The 23,233-nt window shown below is 42.2% G+C and overlaps 2 protein-coding genes across 4 annotated transcripts in view; both read left to right on the top strand.

Moving 5' to 3' along the window:
• The first annotated feature begins 274 nt into the window (after positions 1-274).
• Positions 275-15,273, top strand: tab1 (TGF-beta activated kinase 1/MAP3K7 binding protein 1). Of its 2 annotated transcripts, none has more exons than XM_046373334.1 (11): positions 275-431; positions 1,607-1,737; positions 3,187-3,340; positions 4,454-4,549; positions 5,317-5,455; positions 7,980-8,096; positions 10,205-10,316; positions 11,453-11,597; positions 11,957-12,170; positions 13,018-13,171; positions 14,460-15,273. In XM_046373334.1, the coding sequence occupies exons 1-11, from the start codon at positions 378-380 to the stop codon at positions 14,680-14,682; spliced, it is 1,539 nt and encodes a 512-aa protein (XP_046229290.1). In that variant the 5' UTR covers positions 275-377; the 3' UTR covers positions 14,683-15,273. The 2 variants fall into 2 exon arrangements, with proteins under 2 accessions (XP_046229290.1, XP_046229282.1); XM_046373326.1 differs by having other exon boundaries at positions 14,457-15,273.
• Positions 15,274-19,403: 4,130 nt separating this feature from the next.
• mgat3b (beta-1,4-mannosyl-glycoprotein 4-beta-N-acetylglucosaminyltransferase b) overlaps positions 19,404-23,233 on the top strand; it is a 58,719-nt gene continuing 54,889 nt past the window's right edge. For both annotated transcript variants that reach the window (XM_046373307.1, XM_046373299.1), the window contains exon 1: positions 19,404-20,258. In XM_046373307.1, the coding sequence (XP_046229263.1) occupies positions 20,230-20,258 (29 nt within the window). In that variant the 5' untranslated portion in view covers positions 19,404-20,229. The remainder of the gene's footprint in view (positions 20,259-23,233) is intronic.

Raw genomic sequence — 23,233 nt, 5'->3', positions numbered from 1 at the left:
TTGTCTTGTTTGTTTTGAATAAACTTAGAACGTCACGAAGAAAAATTTATTTCAACAATGACGCCCAAAATGGCCAAATATTAGAAACACACTTACAGTTTATTGTTGTAGTTCATAATAAACCCACACGGTGGCAATGTTTTCAAAGAAATCCGGCATAGCAACAAAACGGAAGTGGTGTTTGTTAGACTTTTACTTTGTTTTAAATAAAACGAACTAAATTTAAAATTATAATGTAAATGTTTGGGGACAGCAGCAAAAATGTGGTTTTAGAAGGTTTCCATTTCATTTTATTAATAACTATATCCCACTAAAGTCAACGGGAGATGGGTTTATCACCTCGACACTTGGTATTTTGATTTTACGCTGCACCCTGAATGCAACGCGCACCGTCCAACATGGCGGCCCAGCGCAGGAATTTGATGCAGAGCGTGAGTGAAAGCTAAGATATTTATCTCTCACACAAGCCTGTAATGTTACTGTTGCACTATTTTTGAAGACTGCTGTGATCTTAATTATGTCCCCCATTGGTTGTCTTTGTATGTTTGTTCCTATCGGTGCTGTTTCGTGTCGTTCACTGATGCCAGTGCTAGCTAGCTCCTATAGTTGAGCTTTTGAAGTGGTTTGCTAGCAGTTAGCTAGCTAACTTACCCCAGCTTTAATGTAAAAATAATGCGATTTATCTGTGTCTAATCAGCTTGGGTAATCGAGATGACTAAAGGTAGGAGGAGGAAACTATTCGACTGGCTGTAATTTAACGTCTTTCACACACTTCAGAACTGGTCAAGTAGCTGTTAGCTGTTTGTAGTGACGGTCGCTTGAAGAAATCCGTTGCTTTTTGCGTTTGTTATTGTTGTGTAAGTGTGAACAATACAAGTCGTGTAACGATATAAATTGAATGGATGGTCGTTACGTGCAATTTGCGCATGTATTTGTATACACAGCATGCTAGATTTAAATCTTAATGTTCGTTTAGGTACATGTATTAATACATGTTGTTACCCCATAACAGATGGTTGCAAATGAACGCTTTTGCTTCCGCTGCTGCTTCATTTGTAGCCGAGTACTTTCAACCTGTTACACACAATAACATAGAGCATGTTGGTCAATAACATAGAGCTCATGTATGGCTTTTAGATAGAACCATACATGTGCCAAACAGAAAAACACCACCACACAAAAAAACTGTAGGAAAACCAAGAAAATGTTCAGTTTTTTTCTTCGATGTGAAAACTGATTATGAATTAAATTTGTTGCCACTACTACTACTGTAGTTGTATTACTGTAATGTAGGAGGCGAGTTCATTGGTATTTGCATAGAAAAAAAATGAATGACTGCCTTGTTGTTTCAAACTGTTTATCAAAATATTTGTGAAGATATTTAAATACATTTAAGTGTATACTATCACTATCTCAGATTCCACGGTGAACTAATCAATAGAAATGTGATGGAGCTCCCACGTGGATTTAAGCAAACATTACTTACATATAGTAATTAACCTGCAATGTATAATCTTTATAGATTAATACTGATGCTCTAATGTATAGGGGCTGAACTTTTTTTTTTTTTTTTTCCTTATTTCTTTTTCTTTATTTAACTTGACAGCATCAGAGCTGGACAGATGACCTGCCGCTGTGCCAGATGTGTGGGGTTGGCACTTCACCCAACTGTATGTACGGCCCTGATGGTAAAGGGACTCAGACCCACACCAATGAGGATGGACACCTCAGATTTAGGTGAGACAATCCATAAACACAAAAGGAGTTGAAAAGAACACAGCATGAGAAAAACACTCGGCATTAAAAGGAATAATGTCGTGCCTGGAGTTAGTAAGTGCTTACTTTTGGTGTTCACCATTTGGTAAGTACCACTGTGATTGTCAAATGGTAAATAAATTCCTGTTAGATGCCACATTAGCCAACTGATAGCCTCATGATATTGGTGGTGCCCATTCTGAAAGAGGCCTCGGAAGGGCGTATGGTCTTGCTCACGGACAGTTCAACGGTCGAGACTTGTCAGCACAGGGTAAAGGTCTTCATGGCTTGACCCAAGACCTATAGCAGTTCAAATCCACATTTTACATGGTCAAGGGTTATGGGTTGTATCTTGTTCCGTTGTCACAGGTCCCTGGCTTGTTGAACATTATGTGTGATAACTTGGTGGATCTGAGAAGACCCAGCTGTGATCTTACAGACAAACCATGATGGAAGTATGTGTGTGTGTGTGTGTAGTGCATCTGTGGCCACAAGGTGGTACCAAACCTGCATGAGCCCCTGCTCAGGAGGTTAAGAGTCAGAGAGCAGAAGTCAGAATCGTCTCGGAGAGCACAGATGACAAGCAAATTAGCGCTAATGTCAGCAGCCGAAGCAACAAATGAGCACCAGTATTATAGATCGAAAGGGCAAGCGGTCGCAAAGTTTGTTTTGACAGCTTGTAAAATAACATTAGCTTGTTAATAGGAGTCGGTTGTAAAGTGGGTGTATATTGGGATTGTGTCTCTTGGCGAGGTTCAGGTCCATCGTCAGAGTCCCAGATTTTACTGAGGGCTTTCAAAACTCTAGTGTTTAGAAACTTGCTGTTTTAATATTGTATCAACTTTGGTATTTCTACACTTTATTATTGCTCAGTTATAGGGAACCATAAATGCAAACTATTTATCATATTTCAACATAATGTAATTTACAACATTACATCAACATCGAATCTTTTATTTCTATTTTATACTTATTTAATTTTTGTGGATGTGAAAGTTCATGACAAGCACGTTCAGAGAAATATGTTTCAACATGTTTCCTTGTGACTTCATGGCATCGCTTGCTTAGTCATGTGTGTCATGTTTATCCAGTCATGCATACAGTCCATCACACTGTTTGTTTGTTGACAAACTGAGCCGTGCCACCTGCACAAACCACACAAGGAAAAGTTTTATTGAGGCAGCTGCGCTTTACAGCAGTTACTTAACAGTCTGAAATGAGCTGCTTCAGTGCATCTATATGTGTTTCTGTGCTGTGTTCACATTTCGTTGTTTTTTTCAGTCATTACTTGCCTGTTTTTGGTAGCAGGGGCTAAGAGAATTTCACTGCACATTGTACTGTGTATGATTGTGTGTGTGATAAATAAAACTATCTCGAATCTTGAATTGTTTTTTTGTTTGTTTGTTTGTTTTTTTCCCCTCCACCAATTAGAGGCGAGGACGGCTGTTTCCTGTATGGAGTTTTTAACGGCTATGATGGCAGCCGAGTGGCCAGTTTTGCTTCCCAGTGTCTGACAGCTGAACTGCTGCTGGGACAGCTGAACTCCAGTCACACAGACAACGACATCCGCAGGATCCTCACACAGGTCTGCGAGTGTTTATATTACATGACTACATGACAGGACTGAAACAAGCATATAAAGTCTTTTCAGTTATGATCCAAGAAGAAACACTGAAAATGTTAATTTAACATTTCACATCCTTCAACCATGGGTGTGAGAGGTGTGTATGCTTAAGTTAATGTTAAAGAAAGAAGTTCAGACCTTGCTTATGCTCTCACCTGTTCAAACCCAGACTACAAGCTGCGTGAAGCTGGCACAAATGTTGGATTGTCTTTTTCAGAAGGTTACAGATGTTGTCAAACAATAAGCTCTACGTACTTAAACAAATCACAGAAAGCAGAAGGGGATTACTGTATATATTGTTTAAAGGGTTTTGAAAAACAAATTGAACATCCTGTTTGTGCCAAAGTCATTTAAAATTATCACACATCAAAAGGGATATGACATCTCACTGTATTGCAGCTTGCTACTTCCACGTCTGAGGCCTTGTAGCTCCCTCATTCTGCAGCCGCAGTCTGCCTCCAATATGACAGTCCTGTCAAGCCACACGGGAGAGACAAGCTGAACTGATAGACAGGCCAGCGAGACGACCTACTTTATTGTTTTGTTTTTGGTGGAAAGATTTCTTCTGAAAAATTCTTTTTTCTGTGTGCAGCTTCAGTAAATATGGCAGTATTGTCTGAGAAAGCATAAAAGCATTTTGAGGGTAAACAGAGGACGGAACATAAGCATCACTGTCTGAGGAGGACCTAAAGAAAGACTGAAACCTTCATGGTCGTTCTGAAACTCATCATACTGTGTACACAATCTACCTTTATGCTCAGCCAGATTCTGCGTAAAATCTTCTGCATTCGGCATGTGGCAGGATTTGATTTGTCATGCAGATTTCATTAATATTGTAGTGCAGAAATATGTTCTGAACCAGAGAGAGCTTTCAAAACCCTCATGGATCTGTCACAAATTAAATTAAAAAGGTCCCGACAAATTGGAAGCAGTTGGTTAGAAAATGTACATGGAATGCCCCTCAGAACAGTGACAGTGCAGTGACCTGGTAATATTCTCAGCATTATTTAGTGATGGACTTTGTAGTAGCCACACAACATTGTGTCATCCAGATGCATGTCCTTGTCGTCGCAGGCCTTCGATGTGGTGGAGAAGAGCTACTTTGAGACGATAGACGATGCTCTGGCAGAGAAAGCTCACCTGTCCAACTACGTCCTACCACACAATGAGGTACACACACACACACACTGCAAAGCATATTGACAGATTAAGCTGGAAATTGAGGAGAGGGGTTCTCTGTTGGTTTCCATAGCAACCCCAGATTTGGGCATTAGTGTGAGCTAATGCACAGCCATTGGAGACTGAGCTTGTTCTAATTGGGCTCATCAGCCTGTTTCATTAGATAAGCTGGTCTCAGATTTCCTTCTCTGGATCCAGCTCGCCCTACTCTTCTGCTCCCCCCTCACCCCAATCTTTTTCTCCTCCTGCCTTGTCTCCTCTTATTTTTGTAATCTCCTACATATGTGGGCGTTTTTGTAAGATGATGTTAGTTGCTTTCTGTTGCTTGAGGTGGTTCATTAAGAACGTGAAGTCATAATGTCCTTTCCTCCGTTCTCACACTTTGTCTTGTTTGCTTATCTGTCCCTTTCACGCTCACTATCTTCTGTGTTCTGACTCATCTCATATCCTTTTTCATCTCCCCTCCTGCCTTTTTGCATTTTTCCCTCCTCCACCATTCCTGCCTGTCCTCCCACCTCTCCTATCATGTCTCTTGCTCAATGCTCTTTTATTTCTCACCCCCTCTTTTATCATTTGTCTCATTTCCTCTTTTTCTTCTTTAACCCTACTCCTGCTGACCCTTTCTTCTTTTCTTTCTTCTCTTCTTCCTTTCCCTCCCTTCTTCTCCGACTACATTTTCTCAACCTTCCTTCCTCACTACTAACTACCCATTTCTCTTGTTCTTTCGCTGTCCTCCTCATCTCCTCCCGACTGGCCAGAATGTGTCGTTCAACCAGCTTTCCTCCCAGAGTCAGAAGGTGCAGGAGCGCCTGAAGGAGCTGGAGCAGGAGGTGTCAGGAGGAGCTACGGCTGTGGTGGCACTGATCCTCAACAACAAGCTATACATCGCCAATGTTGGTATGGACACACACACACACACGTTCACACAACATAACATTAGAAACCAAGTGTGAAACAAAGCAGGGAAGCCAGTGAGGAGGAGAACTCAAGCTTTATTTGCTACACTTTAATCAGAAACAAATAACCATCAAACACTCAGCAGATAGTGTGTCTGCCTCTCTGTTCCTTCTTTCTTGAATTCGTTACATCATTGGAATACAGCTCAATATCAAAGAGTCTGACAGCCGTAAACACAAACAAAACAGAATCAGAATCAGAATCATTCTGTGGTGGGATACTGTGTTCAGTCAGGATTTTTGCTGACGAGATTTGTTTGTCCCAATAGACTAAATTATTATTAAGAAGTAGCAACAGAAATGCACCCAGCTGTCTCCGAGGTGGTGGACACACACATAATGCCAGCTCAGCTGCTTCTGGACGAGATATTTGGCACTGAAAGTATCCTAACCCTTCAAATATTGGATTTTGTGTACCCATTTATTTTTCTGTCTCTCATGTTCTCCTTGCTTCTGTACCAAGAGGACGCAGGGACTATTTTTAGTAGCATGTAAGCTAATACAGGATGCACAGCATCAGCTGCAGGCAGAGCCTGGAACGGCTGGGTTTGGGTTGGGCAGGTTAGCCTCTTGCTTATTTCACATCCTGATGCATCAAGCGTCAGGTGTCCAGTTAAAGATTAATCTTACTTTATTTCATAACAATCTGAGGGTTTATATTGGAGGTGCTGTATAGTTGGTGGTCCTGTAAGTCGTCAGGAGCCGGTAATGGGCAGTGAGAGACCAAAGGCACAGTGTCTAAGCACCATGTGTTAGAAAATATTCACTGAAATTTTTTCATTGTCGTGTGCTCTCACTCATGCAAATTCCAACATATACATATAGATACAGATCCACACGAAGGGTTTCAAAAACAATAACCAGATTATTTTGATAGAAATTATCCAAAAAGTGCCATAACTTTAAAATACCTGAACGTAATGTAAACAAGATGAAATACCCTGGTAGTAAACGTGTGCTTCACACACTGTGCTGAAAGTTTATTTCTACAGAGAGCCAGCAGATTGTTCCCACGGGTTTTGTTTTCTGTGGCCTTCAGACAGATGTTGGAATCAGACTGACTATCCAAAACATATCTACAGTGTCAGTCGTTGTTTTTGAAGATGTGGTGCCAAATCAAGCTCCTGCAGACAACAGCTGCGGGGAAGTAGCATGATAGCTTGTGCTGTGTTGTGTGTGCAGACTCCCACATGATTCCTTAAGCTACAGAATAGAACAGAAGCATTTTTCATTCATATTTTATTGCACCCACCAATAGGCCATTTTAGATCCTTAATTGTAAGGAAATTCAAATTGTATTGTGGGAGACATTTACACACACAGCAACCCGAAGAAGCTATACACATTCTTTTCCTGTTCCATACAAGTCTTTTAGAGTTAATCACATGTACCCAACCCCAGCTGCTGTATATTCATGTATATTTCATGTAACTGCACTCTGTGGCTATTCTTACCTTGGTGTGATTAATCATGAATCTGGGTATGAATGTGACTATGTGTTTGGAGTGATAATAAAATCAGGTCATGAGGGTAAATCCCTCATAATACAAAATTTTAGATGTTCGTGTCTGTTTGCTTGCACCTCAGATCGTACAGCAGGCAAAGGAGAGGAGCCCCTCGGCCTCTCTGGGATTTCATTTCCTTTTGTCCTCAAGGACGTAGCACAGAGCAGAAAAGGGGGGGCTCGTAATTAGTTGCAAGTAGAAAGGAGGACTTTCTCCCCACATCGTCGTGTGAGGGTCAAGAGTTCAGAGTTGACAGAACATGAATCCCAGGGAGGTTTAAACATACCAGTCAGTGTGCTCTAAAAAGCACTTCCAGCTGTGTGTTGATGTGAAATATATTTGACAGTTAAGGTCATCTGACTAATTTGATATGCTGGGAGTGGGGGAGTGGGAATGGGTGGGGTACAGAGGGGAGGGTGCATTCAAGGGTAACATGCGTGTTACAACATACAACATACATGGTTGGCTATTCTTTTCTGATATTGCTCTTCTGCACATGAGGATTATCACCACCGTTCGTGACCAGCCGATGACACGAAATCAGCGTGTTCTGTCGTCACTGCGTGATTAACACACGGTGTTGCATTGTGGGACCCTGGGCTTCAGCCAGAGAGCACAGCTTAAACTTTGGGTGGGAGGTGGTGTTGCAGCATATTAAGGTCCTGCTCAGTGACCCAAAAATTTTATCATGAAAGCAAATTAATCATTGAACTTTCCCTGGTCAGCTTATGTGTCAGCAACCGTCTTCGTCATCCGGTGATTAATATTTAGCTTCGTAACGGTCCCGTGGTATCTTTACTTATTCACCCATGTAGGTTGGGGCCTGTGAGTCACCTCAGAGCAACATCGGTGCATTTTTGTCTCTGCATCATTAATGTGTGTGTGTGTGGGGGCACAAATGTCTCAATCCTCAAAAAGGACAAAGAAAATAGAATGTAATCCTTTTGTATGGGATTTCAGGTACCAACAGGGCCCTGCTGTGCAAGTCCAGCAGCGACGGCCAGAACCAGGTTCTCCAGATCGGCCGACCGCACAGCACTGACAATGAAGAAGAGCTGCAGAGACTGGCTGCACTGGGTGAGACACACAGACAGACAGACAGTTACATCCAACAGTGACAGGATACATGTGGAACATGTGTACAGAGAACATCTGGCCAGGGTCAGTTAGGTTAGTTTTTAAGTTTAGTTTTAATTCATTTTCTGTGCAGTTAACCAGGCATTTGGATTTATTCTTTCTGACTTATCGTAACTTCTTTTGTGTTAGACACAGATTTCGCTTAGAGCTCAGTTTGGGGAAACAAATTGATTGATGGAACTTTAAGTCATCCACGCCTCAGTGCCCACTGAGATGGATGTTTTACATAACCCAATAGACATCCTGTTTCACCAACATTATTAGCAGTTTTGCCTCCTTCCTCCCCGTTCTCTGCCGACTGCAGTGTTGTCTTTTTCTCGGAGTTAACCAGGCAAGAGTTAAAGGGCGACTCGATATGTGTTATTTTCTGGGTTCTTAAGAATCTAAACTCCCACTCAGCCGTTAGCGAAGAGCAGTAACACGGCTTACAGCTCTGATGCTCTCCCCTCCCTCTGCCCACACGCCATGAAGTTCAGCCGCGGTGTAAACGTGGAGGGTGACTCGAGGGTTACCGCGGAAGATTTGAGCTTGGAGCTAGAAGATGATTTTATCGCTATTAAATCTTCATTTCAGGATTTTCCTTGGCTCTTTGTTAAAACACTATTCAGCTCAACAAAGGAGATGGAGAGACAGCAGCAGTGGTAGTCTCGGGTCTTTATAGGAAAGCATCATCATCAGGTTAAATGTTTTAAAAAGTTTTGAGAAGGACTTGGAGGAGGATAGAATTTTAATGCACACTTGGACCAGTATTTGAGTGGTCGCGTTTGAATTCCTAAAGAGCAGCACTGGAAAGCTACACAACAATATTAAAACCCCCCAAATCCAAAAAATATCAGACCTGGCCTTTAATTACATTTTGTCAGTTTTGTCATGTTGTAATTTAGCGTCCGTTTGGTTTTAGCTGAGGAGAAAGCTTCTTTTTTAATTTCAGTTTTTGCCTATTTAAATAACTCTGGCTCTGGCAGATGAATAGGCAGCATCTTGGTCAGATTTGTGAAGAAAACCACATAATTAGCACAGCAGCATCTGTACATTCAGACATACATTACATTTGTTGCATGGCAGGATGTACAGGTGGGTTGGGATGCCCATTAGTGAGGACGGTCTGGCATAGAGAGACACGTGGAGCCATCTGTCCACAGCAGACAGCCGAGCTAATGGTCCTCTAATGAGAGTCGTGTGTGTTACAGTAAATACATACGTTGTGATTAGCTTTGCTGAAGACGCTTTATGTGAAGCCTGACACCTCTAATGAATATAAGGGCGAATTAGCGGCGTTGGTTCCCAGGCCCTTCACATCATTAGAAGAGGAGGCAAAGCTCTCTGTTTCTCTTTGTTCTCTCCAGTTGGGAGTCACATAATTACTCTGTTGTTCAGGCTTTTCTCTGAATGATTTCAATGGAATGGCAGTCTTTCCATTAACCCAGCTGAAGGTGACCTCTCCCCTCATATTTTCATCCACCCCTAAACACACAACCTCCTCCTCCTCCTCCTCCCACCCACATCTCCCACTGCTACTTATTGCTCATCTTATTGCTTTATCCTCTCCTTCCCCATACAAAATCTGCTGCTGTGCCCCCCCATACCCCCCCCCCCCACCCTCCCCCCCTGCATATCTTTGTGCAGCAGTCCTCAAACTGTCCTCACTTTCAGCCTCTCTTTAATGTTTTTCTGCTCTACTCCTTCCCTTTATACTTTCATTTACTACTTTCCTTCAAGTAAAGATCATTTTTGTTTTTGAGTAATCTGCCAATTATTATCACAATTAATGGGAAGAAAAACATGTGCTCAACATAATTTCCCAGAGTCCAAAGTAACGTCTTCACATGGCTTCTTTTTTGTCTAACAGTCCACAGACTGGTCATTTACTGTCACAAATGATAAAGTAAAGCAGCAAATTCTTACATTTACGACACTGGAACCAGTAAATGTTTGACATTTTTATTTGAAAGTGGCCGAAAGAATTTACCACTTGTCAAAATAGTTGTCGCTTAATTGTCTTTCGATGAACTAATTGATTAATGGTTGCGGCTGTCCTCCCGGCACAGGTGTGGATTCGGCTCGGGTCAGGCAGGCGGGGCAGATTGCCGGTCAGAGCAGCACGAGGAGGCTCGGAGACTACCGGGTCAAGTTCAACTACAATGAAATTGACTTGCTCAGGTGAATGTTCAGACACCGTGTACGCATGTTGTACACTTCCTTATTGTACACTTTTGAATCAGAAGGTGATGTGAACGGACACGGTTAACGTTCTGCAGCAACAAATGGGTTATTAAACAGACAAACTTTAAATGAAAAACATACAGAATATGTTTATTAATTATTGTAACTTTAATGGATCAGTTAAGTTTTGGGAAAACATGCTTTCTTTCTTGATGTTAGATGAGAAGATAAATACAACTCTCACATCTGTGTAATTAGTATGGAGCTGCAGCAAGAAGACAGTTAGCTTAGCTTAACAAAAAGACTGGAAGCAGGGGAAAGAAGATAGCCTGGTTTGTCCAAAGGCAACCAAATCTTTACACAAACAGAAATCTAAAACCAAGCTGTGGTTTCATTAGGAGTTTTTGGATTTCTTTCAATATACAGCTTAAAACAAACAAGATATATCGTGTTAGTTGGTAAAATTTGGAGTTATGTGCAGATTTGCACATAGCCTGGCTAGATGTTTTACTCCTGTTACAAGTCTTTAAGCTAAGCTAAGCTATTCGACTGCTAGCTTTGTATTTTGCATTCAGACAGGAGAAATCTTTTGTACCTCGCCGTTGTGTGTGTGTGCGAGTGCGCGTGTGTGCACTTTCTGGACAGTGGGAGACTCTGTGTCCATATTATTATCCTTATTATCAGATCTGACTCTGTTCCAGCTTCTCTTTTACCCCAGCTGAGCGTCTTGAAATTCCAGGATTCGGGGGGGCCCCCCACTCTCACCCTTCTCATTTCCTGTTCCTGTCTGCAGTCCAGGCCAAACAAATCAGGCTCAGATATCTACAAGTCATTCTAATTATGATCTCCAATAAAACGTACAATAGAATCTTTATAGTATTTCCTCCTTAGTGCCAGCAAAGAGAGTGCAGGAAATTTGATGTGGGCAAAGTCTAAGCGATTCTTTGGATTTGTGAGATTGACTTGGTTTATTGTGTTTAGGTCAGGTGCTCTTACGTCTCTCTCTGCTCTCAGTTCTCTCTCCTTCCAGTTCTTCTTCTCTCTCTGTCTCTCTTCCAGTTCCTGTCAATGCGGGATTGTCTCTTTCTCTCTCTTTATTATCTACTAACATATTTATCCTCTGCCACCATCAGTCCGGCCAAGACGAGGCCAGTCATCGCAGAGCCAGAGATCCACGGCAGCCACTCTTTGGACAATGTGACAGGCTTCCTGTTGCTGATGTCAGAAGGTCTCATCAACGCCCTCGAGTCCGCCCACGGCCCCGAACAGGCCAATCAGGTTAGCGGATTCATTCTGACATTTTCTCACTGTCACAATGAGTTTCCGTGTTAAAAGTGTGCTTTGATGTTACTCCTTCTTAAACCACACATTTCATATCTTTCCTCTTAAACTTTTCTGTCCTTCCTTATTTTCACTGATGTTTTCTGTTCACTTGTGAATTCTGTCACTATTGATTGTCCTGTTTTCTTGACCACTTTCGGCCTGAGTGACTCATTTGCTTCATTTCTTTATATTACTGGCCTCTTCTCCCATCTTCTCGCTGCCCAGTCTTTTTTTTCCATCCTCATCATGTTATGCATTTGTTCTATCAACAGTTTTTCTTTCTCTGACCCCATGACCTTCACTATCCATTTTAGGAAATCGTTGCCATGGTAGCAGCAGCGTTGGCCCAACAGACCAGTCTGGAGGCAGCAGCTCAGTCGGTGGTGGACCGCGTCAAGCGGCTGCATCATGATGTGTACGTGTCCGGCCAGCAGAGGGCGACCTACTGTTCCCGACATGAGGACATGACCCTGCTCATCCGCACGCTCAACTACCCGCTAGCTGACGGAGCTCTGACGCCCACACAGGGTTAGAAGAGGGCATTCTGGGTTTCTGGGACCTCCACACTAGTCACATCAATGTTCCTTTTTAAATGTTAAAAGTTTTAGAGGCATGTCGAAATTTTATGAGATGGATTTGTACAGAAGGTTCAGAAACAAAACACTTAATCAGTGGTCCTCAATACAACCCTTTAAAACAAGGTCAACTCACAGCCCCTATTTTTATGAGCTTTTAGCACTTAAAGCAATCATGCTTTTCAAGAAGTAGAATATTTTAAGATGCTTGAAGAGGTAAAACTATTCAGTATGTGGGACCATATTAGACTTTGGAATATAAAAATCATTAGAATTAGAAATGTCTTGATAGCTTTATAGTGTTCAACTTCATTGGGACATCCTTCATTTTAGGATGTCTTTCACTGTTTAAATTAAAAAATTAAAACGCCAAATACATTTAAATCATGGTGAATTTTTAGTCTTTTTTCCCAGGCAAGGATTAAAACTAGTCCCCCCAAGTGGAGAGTTACACTTCAAAAGAAATCTTGAAATAATACCAGGTTTATCCACGTCTGAGCCGCCAGCCCTTGCAAAAAGAAATCAAAGACGTTGTTAGGTGCAGCCAAGAAAACCACACGGAGCTGCAATAACAAAGTCCAGGCAGAAAAGAATTCAGTTTATTCCATTTTCACAATGAGTCCCTTTTATGTGCCCAAGTATGAGAAACAACACTGGTGCCCCACAGACGTTGTGATTTCAAGACAACTGAACGGCAGCCTTGTGGCTTGATGAACCCTCTAAGCGTCTCTGAGATGAACAGGACGCAGTAATTTAATGTGATCTTTAAGTGCATGTTGTCTGCCTGTTTTTTTTTTAAGGTGGACGTATCTACCCGGTGTCAGTGCCCTACTCCAACAGCCAGAGCACCAGTAAAACCAGTGTCACCCTCTCACTGGTCATGCCTTCCCAAAGTACCCTCACCAATGGAACCAACACCGCCTCCACCCTGGAGGAAGGCACCCCCACTCCTGGGTAAGCTTGGCTTGTCGCTTGTCCCTGCTTGTCTTGTGTCCCTCCTGCTCTTATGTTTGATTTTTATTCTATGGCATGTTTTCTTCTGCTGTGTGTGCTCTGAAGCTCTGAGCTTGGTGTTTTTTATTTTATTTTATTTGTCAAAGTGTTGTTGGGTTTTCGCTTCATCAGCTTGGTTTTCACTCTCGCGTCCCGCTGCTCTCGTGCTGACCCTGGATGAGCTTTATTGCTCCTCGGCTCTTCCCTCCACGCTGTCAAGTTTTCTCTGGGTTTGTTTTAGATTAGCAAAACGTTCAACTCCCTTGTCACTTGCTATATTTATTTTAGGTAAAGCGTCCCTCCGCTGCTTTATTTATTTAAGTGTAGGCATGGTTTTCACTTCTCCATTGTTCAGCCGCTGGGTGTTCTGCCCGTCATGAGATTGGGAGGGACATTTTTACTGTTTATACAGAAACAAATTACACAGGAACACTGCAATATCCAGGAAGTCCAGTTGAAATATCAGATTATTGTGATTAATGGCTTGACAGATGCTGAAACACTGCACAGTAATACTCACACAGGATTCAAGAGTGTAGACGGGTCTTAAAGAAAGCAGTTTACTTAACATATTAATTTAATTTAAATAGTTAATCTACCTTCATGTTTTACTTGAGTGTGTCAAATATTCCAAATTGTAGTTGACTGAATAACCTGTTTGAAATGACCTGCAGTGTGATATTGATGAGCGTGAACAGCGCTCACTTTAGATTTGCCACACGTGCGCACTTTCTTTGTCTGTTTCTGCCTTTTGCTCGCTCGTCCACAGGAATTGCTTTTCTGTCTGCCTCTCACTCACTGTCTGACTCACATCTGTGTTTCTCTTTCTTATTGGCCCTGGCTGGCCAATATCGATCCTGTGTCCTACGCTCTGTCCTTGCCTCTCCTTTTTCCGCTCCTTTAGCACGTTTCACCCTGCTACCTGTCAAACATCCGGCGACGTCCTGCAGCCCATAATTGAACTCCCTTTTTCCCCTCTTTACTCCCTCCCTCCTCTTCCTCCTCTCCCGTCCTCCACCTCCCTGTTATCTTTTTCCACGCTCAATCCTCCTCTTCCCCGTCCTCTCCCTCTCTCCACCTCTCTCCTTTGTCTCTCCACCCACAACACGGACCCTTTCCTCTCCCCTATTGCCCCCACCTCTTCCTCGTCTATTCCCACCCTCATACCTGTCTCCTTTTCTTCCTCCACCGTCCCCACCCACACACCTTTCTCCTCCTCCCTACTCGATTCCTCCACTCTCTTCAGCAGTCAGAGCCCCACAGCCACCCTCCAGTCCACCAACACCCAGACGCAGAGCTCCAGCTCCAGCTCGGGAGACGGAAGCCTGTTCCGCCAGAGAGGCAGCCAGGCGGCTCAGCCCGATGAGACGGGCAGGGTCCCGCCCTATGTGGACTTCAGTCAGTTTTACCGCCTGTGGGGAAGTGACCACAGCGATGGCCAGAGCACCCAGGGGGGACTGGGACCCCAGTGAGGAGGACAAGCAAGGGGTGCTGGGTGTCAGCTGGATGTTTTCTGGCAGCGAGGAGGCACATGGATTTAAAAGGGACAAAGGTTTTTAGAGGTGGTTTGGATCGACAGATAAAATGCAATTAATGTATCATAACTGAAAATAAGTGACCTAAAAATGCATGGAGGAAGGACTGAGGTTTTCAAGGTCTTAATATCCAACAGAAGGTGTAGCCAGTGGGCAAAGAATATCCCTGACACTGTTAGAGAGTGGTGTCACCACTCACCACAAAATAATGTTTGTTCTCATGTGATAGATGCTGGATACGAGTGATTGTGAATATATATACGTATATATATATATATATATATAACTAATCCAGATTGTAGCCATTGCTATCAGATGTAAAAACATGTATCTGAAACAGGAATCTCACAGACCTGAGGGTTTGTGGATTTTAGAATGAATGATTACATTACTGTAAGGCCTTAACATGGAATGAATGGATGCGTTTAAATGTACCTTTTTTATTTTTAATGAAAGTGTATCTCTAAATGAATCAATAGGCTCTCTGGGCTTCTCTTCAGATCAGCACTTAAAACGCTTTTGACCATCTCTTGCTTGAAACATTATAGTTTATTTGGCACGATTTTCACTGGAAGGTTGGCTGATTTGGTGAGCATGAGGACAGCTGCAGTGACGGGTGGTAACATATTTTTAATAATGCATATCCGAGAGTTTCATTCTAAACGACTGAGACATTTGACCCCATGGAGGGGCGGCAAAGCACCCTGCTAGTAATTCATGGGAATAGGAGGGACTCATTTGTGCAGTTTCATTTTGAAATAAACAGGAATGAGGATGATTAAGCTTCAGTCTTTCTCAGAGGACCAACCAGCCAACAAGTCGCCATCTCAACAAGGCTTACTCAACATCCAACAGGCATAATTTCCTGTGTGTGCATGGGTCATGTTCAATAGGACTAAATGGATACTAGTCAACTGCATTTAACAGGGAGTGCAATATAAATGGCAGCACCAAGTATGGTATTTTGAGTACAAATATTACATAACACATTTTTGCTATTTGGCACCCCTACAGTTTTGGATTACTGTTTGTTTATTTTCAGGAGTATCATAAATATGGGCAGCTGTACACTTTCGTTTGTTATGTTTGGCATCTGTCTTCCAGCTTTTCATTTTGCAACACTCGCCAACAACTCAGACAACCAGTCTGAGATTTTCTTTTGTCCCTTGTCTCGGTCAGTCTCCGTCTTTCTCATTTTAGCTTCCATCGTCAACATTCTCATAGGCCTCTTCACCTTTGTCATGATGTTCGTAGAGGCTTCTGAGCCCAGTTCAGTTTCCTGCTGGCCGGTTTCTGGTGCCCGGTGGCCCAAAGCACCTGTGCTAGCAGGGTAACCACCAAGAACACAGCGTTACTCTGAGTTCCAGCTCTGGTCTGGACAGAGTCGGGTAATAAAGGCTACAGGTAGCAGCAGTTAGCACTTACATTAGCAACAAGTAAGCCATCTTTCCATCAAGAGACGGTGAAAATCACAGAGTTAAAGCATGGGGGACATCAGAGGGAAAACCAGAAAACATTTTCTCTATAAAATATGGCCAACTTTTGGAGGTGTGTGACTTAGTGCCGTAAAGCTTTACACACTTTGAGATCATACTTTCAGCCAAGTCAGGCCTGTGGGTTGCAGTGTGGGAACGACAGTCTTCCTATCACAAGTTAGTGTAGGCTCAGTTGATGTCAGAGTCCTTGGGACATTGTGTAAGACGTGTATCATCCAAGAGCAATCATGTTCAATATATCCTTTTTAATACAATATAATTTCAAGGCCTCAACTTTAAATTTCTTTGTCAAGAAAAAAAACTTGAAGCTATACAAGCTACAGTCTGAGAGGAATGTGATGTGTGTCTTACTGGAAGCTGCTCTGAATCCGAGCGGAAGTGTACCATAGCTTCAGTGTTCGAGTCCTGAACTGTGAAGCCTGCTCTGCCCTTTCAACTTAATATGGAGGACTTTTCTGAAACCTCAGCGGGTTGACACTGATGGATGGGGTGTACCAGGAGATTCTGTCCACAACGCAATGAAGTAAAAATGTCATTGACCACCGATGGTTAAGAGTGGAGAGGTTTTATGAGAGGAGCTGAGTGATTGTTGGAACTAATGGAGCCATCTATCAGAGTCACTCTGGATTTTCTATCCTCTTTCTGAAATAATCAAAAGTTTTATGCCTACCAATTTAAATTTTCAACCCTCCCTCATTTATCTCCCACTATTGGATATCAGTTTTTCATATCTGTTGCACTTCAAAGGCTCCCCACACCTACAATTTCTGAAATGCACATTTGCTCATTTGTTTATTCGGGTGGGAACTGTCCCTTTAAGGCTTTCGCTTCCAAAACTACTTTCAGGCAGGAAGAAGAGGATTTTTCAGTTCAGAGAAATCAATTCACGTGCTCGCAATGGCAGGTGTACAAATAGACAAGCTGTGACTGGTGTGGTGAAGAAATCCGTATCCATCTTCTCTACCACGAAGTGCCGGCTGACATACCAGGAATGTCTCTGTTTTATGACGAGTCAAAGATTCAAAGAACAGCTTTCCAACTCTTAACAGCTGGATATCCGTCTCTTTATTTTTTATTTTATGTTCTTGCAATTGTAGGAAGCTGCACCACCAGCCAGCATCCAGTATTATTTCCACAACTGTTGAAAGTCAGGAATTAATCTCATTCCCTAAATTAACTTCACACTTTTATGAAACCATAATTGGCTTAATCGGGGAAGTGATTAAAAACACACACAAAAAAAGAAGTAAATGGGAGAAAAATGGTTTCCCATTAAACCCTCAAGTCACCAGGTTGGAGCTGTACTCTAACACAGTCAGTCAGTTGTTTAGTGTCCATGCAAACACAGGGCGTGTTACTGACAGCTCATGTTAGGGGTCGGTGGTGTTTTCCTCCTGCTCAGGTGGAAAACCTGATTATTGAAAAATGGGTTCAGTTCGCTTCCTTGATCCTTGTAGACATTGCAGGGAGGTTGAACAGAGTACTTTACTCGTCATCCCTTTACATAATGAAGTCTCCTGTATACACGCACTCGTAAAACGTGACTCCCTTTGGCTGTGATGAGTATTATGCCGTATGATATTAACCTGCTGCATGCTGGGAGATACATTTTACAGTAGTGCTTTGCTGAAGTATATTGTACTGGGGAAGCACAGTACATACATGCGTTATTGTGACTGAAGTCTCAGAGGGTGCTTGATGTAAGCACTGTAGACCTGGATCCCGTGCTCTGGTCCAGGCCTGAGACATTTCAGACCTCTTTTTTTTTTTTTTTTTTTTTTTTTTTTTTTTTTTACCTGAAGTGCAAAACCTCAATCTGCAGTTGCCAAAGATTATGTAAAGGAAAATCTCATGTCCATCATTTCACGAAGTACAGGCTTCAGGGCTCATACAGAACTACATAATTCAAACAGATTGAGTTGTTGTGATTTGAGTAGACTGATTTGTCGGGCCACCTGACAGAGCCTCAGTTCACATTTGGTTGATTAAGTGTCAAGATTCGCATTTGAATTTATTCATTTGGCACAAGCTAAGCTAAATACTACACTTTGACCTTTAAGTTTACTGAGTGAACAGTAAAGGACCATAAGCTTTCATGCAAATTTCCTCACCAAACAGGATTAAAGTTTGTTAAGGATTTTACAGTCTCAAGGAGTCTGTGTTTGTGTTCAGTAATTTTCTTTTAGAATGCACACACAGCAAAATGCAAACCAATGTGAGCTGATGATCTTGTGTGTGTAAAATACCCCAACCAAAGATCATTCTAAAGCTCTCTTTGTGATTAGAAAGAAGGAAATAGGACAGGGAAGAATAAATATCTTTCTCCGTGTTCTGGTTGTGCTGCAATAGAGCTGAGTCACTCAAAACATGTTCCTGCCAGTTAATATAGATATTCAGCGCTGGAGGAAATAGTTGCCTCTCCTGCTTCTCAAAGTAACCACACCTCAAAGTGTCTCCACTATGTACTTTATTTATTTTACTTAAGCAGGCAAATAGAAGCGTTAGCAGGCAAATTTACTTTAGAAGATAAAAGTAAAAGTAACCTTCTCATTAGGCGGCAGGCTGGCTCTTGTCTTACTGTAGCTGGGTAAATGTACTTTTAAGAAGTTTATGTACAGTACAGATGGGTAGTTTAATCTGTTACAATACATCATATTTTAAGCACCTGTTGCTGTCAAATGACAATGCAGTGAGAAGTACACTATATAGACAAAAGGACACATGACCATTACACCAGCTTTAATGACGTCTCATTCTAAACACACAGACAGCTTTGCAGCTCTAACAGCTTCCACTCTTCTGTGAAGGCTTTCCACAACATGTTGGAGTGTTTCTGTGGGAATTTGTGCCCATTCATGCAGCAGAGCATTTGTGAGGTCACACACTGATGTTGGACCAAAAGGCCTGGCTCACAATCTCCGTTCCAGTTCATCCCAAAGGTGTTGGATGGGGTTGAGGTCAGGACTCTGTGTGGGCCAGTCAAGTTCTTCCACACCAAACTCATCCATCATTTGTGCACTGGGGCACAGTCATGCTGGAATAGAAAAGGGCCTTCAACAAACTGTTGCCACAAAGTTGGAAGCATAGCATTGTCCAAAATGTCTTGGTGTGCTGAAGCATTAAGATTTCCCTTCACTGGAAGTCAGGGGCCGAGCCCAAACACTGAAAAACAGCCCCATACCACACCTGAATTCAGTAAGCAAAGTACTTGAGTAAATGTACTTACGGCTTCTATCATCGGTTGTCATGTGATCATGTTTTTGCGTAGTAACTCAAAAATCTTTTTTCTTTTTTATACACATTTTCCCCTCACATCAGACTAAAGAACTTAATGAAAACAGGACAAAATGAAGATGTGGTCTGCTTTTCATCTCTGCTTAATGCTGACAGAAAAACTGTCATGCTGAGCCCCCAGCTGCTTCCACTCCCACTTGTTTTGCTGTTTGTCTAAACCAGCCCATCAGGTGGCAATGTGGAGCCAGATATCCAGATCTGTCGCAGACCACGCTGACATCTTCAAATAGCAAACCTGTGCCTTCATGTTCAGATTTAGTTTGATCTGGGGCACCAGTGTGACTAATTTAACCACTCATACTGTAACCTTAAGGCTGCAGGCTTATTCACCATGACACCAAGCAATATGAAATACTGTGCAAGACGCCAAATGCATTCTTGATCCTATCCCTTCTGGTCTATTATTTAATCATTATTCAGTAGGTAGGAGTTAAACAGTTACCAGTAGAGATCGGACCTGCCCCTCTGTGGGTGTGTTGATGGTACAGACACAACCAATGGGCATGTTCTCTGTCGATTGGAGTGGGGATTGCTGTGTTTGTTCAGCCCACGCTCACCTGATTCTCACCTTTAATGGCAGAACCTGTTATTGTCATCTGGAGTGCAGGATACAGCAGGGCAGGGTGTGGTGAACCTTCGACCGGACTGTCAAGCACGGCTTCATTTTTATACACTGGACTGCAGAGGGAAAGAAATGATAGCAGGCAGAAGAATATGCCAGAGGTAAATAACACAAGGCTTTGTGGTTTATACTGTAATATCTGAGGGGTGAGGTGTGTGTGTGTGTTTGTGTGTAAACAGATGCAGGGGTGACAGCATGTCTGCCACTATTCGGGTAGTGAAGGAGAAATCCTGTGATCTTTATTCTGTCAAGTGTCGGTGTATTCTCACTGTGAGTGTCATGAAGTCTAACGCTTCGTCTCGGAGCGAAGACGCTACTGCTGAAGTTGAAGTTTTTTGACTTTAAATGCAGCTTGTGTGTTTTCTGCTTGCTTCAAAGTTAGTGATGGACATTAGCTTTTTTGTTTGCTTGTTTTTTATTTTTTTATTTTTATTTTTTCATTTTTTTTTTAGACAGAACCACAAGTTGCTCAAATGTTAGACAAGTAAACAAGATGATGTAAAGACAAATCAGTAACATCACTGACTGAATAAGCCAAAAAGTCTGCTGGTCATGGAAATTGTTTCATAAATCAGGTGATTCATTGTTTTTGTTAGAAGAGTAGTTGGACATTTTGGCAAATGTGTCGTTAGGCTTTAGATGAGAAGTTTGAACTTATGTTTTGAACGTGAAGCTGGAGTCGGCTTAGCTTAGCACGGAGTCTGGAAACAGGCCAGAAGTGGAAAAAAAGCCTCCTACCACTTCTGAAGATTACTAATAAGCACCTTTACATCTTTTTTAATCCATAAAAAAGCATAAAAGAAGCTGCTAAAATAACAAGTTGTGCTTTTACTGGTGTACAGAGCAGTGAATTTCAGCAGTCTTAACGTGTTGCAGTGGGTGTTTGGGCCGAAGTTTCCCTCTGTTTCCAGTCTTCATGCTAACTTAAGCCATCTGCCTCGTGGCTCTCGTCTTATATTTAGCGTATCTAACAGCCATCTTCTCATCTGACTCAGGGAAAATGTGTCATCAACTTTTAGCTTTATACACAATATATTACAGACATAGCACAGTATATGGACCTGTGTTGGCTCTCTTCACCTTTGGTCTCAGGGGAAAAAAACATAAATGATGTGCTGCTCCTCCTCCACACACCTTCAGGTCTCTCTAACCTCGTGTTGAGTTCAGTCAGATGGTCTGTCTGCAGCTCCAGATTTCAGTCTTGTCACTCTGGAATTTTATCTGAAGGAGGTTTGGTGGTCACAGGTGAAATCTGTTGCCAACAGTAATGTTCAGTTTGTCTGGACTCAGATGAAAGTCCTCCACAACCTTCATATCGTCAGTGTCATCTGAGAAGGCTGTTTTCAAGAATATTTTACATTCTGTATTTGAAGGTGTGTGTGTGTGTGTGTGTGCACACTCAGCTCCATGTTGAAAACCAGCAGAATTTTCCATTTTGCTTTTGAACAATTCACATTTCATGTGCTGGCACAGAGGCAGGCTGTTTCATGCCAGTCTTCAGTAACTGTTCTAAATTCAGCCTCCATGTTGTAAGCAATAAGGTTTCAGTTTCTCCCGTCAGTATACACTTACTGAGCTATGAGATGGTCAGATTCCCCGGTAGCATCGAGAAGACATTTTTATTTCCCGAACAAATTCTATACAACTACATCCTACTTTGTTTATTGAAGTCTTGGTAGTTATAGTTTGCAAATGTTTCTCTACTGCTCAGAAATCAAAGCATTAGCTGATTTTACAACAACATTTGCAAGAAATATTATGCAATTTAGCCCTGAATTTGCATACTTAGCACAGGAAGTTTATGAAAGCTGTAACTGAAATTTTTAGTATCATTCTTGAAATGGGCTTGTGTGACCTAAATGAGAAATTATTAGATTGCAAATGGACAGCTCACTGGGAATCAAAAGCATCAGCTGGACTTACTTCAACTTCATCAATGTTGCTGATGTAAATAAACATCATATGGCATAATAAACCTGCTGACTATGACTTGGCTGAGCAGGGACACAGCTGAAAGAATTCAGGTATATTTAGCATTTATACACTGAGCAGCTTAATACGTGTAGTTAAAAGGAGTCAGAAGAATGTTTTATTTTTTCCAGAGTGAGGTATCACAGCCATATCTAACATTTCTTTCTTACAGCCTGAAAGAAGCCAAATTTAAGCACCATGAGTAATAAAAAAATAATATGTTGTAATTGGCCTGTAAAATTCCCACTCTGCGTGTGTTTGTATGTGCACAATCTAAACATCTCCTGTATCGCTGAAATGCCTCCAATTGCCAGAAAAGATCCAGAGTGAAACCCGGAAGAGGTTCACTTCAGACCACGTTCCAGCTTTGATGGCTCCGCAGCCATTACTCACTAACTTCACGAGGTGGCTTTGCTCTGGACCTGCGTAGGCGGTGTCACTTATGCAAAACTTTAGTTTGGAACTCAGTAGACCTAAGTAAATAAGTAAACACAATTTATACTCATCAAAAAACTAAACAGTAACAATTCTAAGAAAGCAAAAATGCCCCCAACACCTGCTTTACACAGGGTGGGCTGACAGACTGATATCAAGATTTGATAGAAAGGAAGAATCAGCCTCACATGTGGGTCTCTAACTCTCTGGCTGGCGTCTGCTCAGTGGGACAACAAATGGAGGCAGTGAGGTTGAAGGTCTCAGGCTGACATGAGGGATGTCGCACCACTGGAGGCCGAACATCCAGCTGTATTTACTGGAGAACTAACAAGGCGAGGCGCTGACTTGCTGCACGAACGCAGACGCTCTTTAGAAAGCAAGTGGTCAAAGGCCATTGTAAGTCTGAACTGTATCACTGCTGCCAAATAATGAGCACCTGGACTTCCGTGTTCACAGGAGACAGCAGAGGAAAAGTGACCCAAGTGCAACCTGAGCCAGAAACGGTTAGTCACAAGAAAGATGAGAGCGATGTGTGTTAAAACTCTGACAAATCTGACCATCAGACAGCAGGGTTGTGTACCACGCGGTGTCAACGGGCAGCCCAGTCTCCAGAAGAAAATGTTGGCGTTGTAGGTTACTGCAAGTCACGGATACTTTAGATTTCTGCAGT

The sequence above is a fragment of the Scatophagus argus genome, chromosome 2 (genome assembly GCF_020382885.2).
Source record: "Scatophagus argus isolate fScaArg1 chromosome 2, fScaArg1.pri, whole genome shotgun sequence".
Lineage (NCBI taxonomy): Eukaryota > Metazoa > Chordata > Actinopteri > Scatophagidae > Scatophagus > Scatophagus argus.
This window is presented reverse-complemented; position numbering and strand designations above follow the sequence as displayed.

What these genes read in the sequence shown, in the direction of transcription:
- tab1 (XM_046373326.1), top strand. Translation starts at nt 378, where the DNA reads ATGCAACGCGCACCGTCCAACATGGCGGCCCAGCGCAGGAATTTGATG. An exon ending in GCAGGAATTTGATGCAGAGC is followed by an intron (nt 432 to 1,606) that starts GTGAGTGAAAGC and finishes TTAACTTGACAG; the next exon opens with CATCAGAGCTGGACAGATGA. An exon ending in AGCTCTGACGCCCACACAGG is followed by an intron (nt 12,171 to 13,017) that starts GTTAGAAGAGGG and finishes TTTTTTTTTAAG; the next exon opens with GTGGACGTATCTACCCGGTG.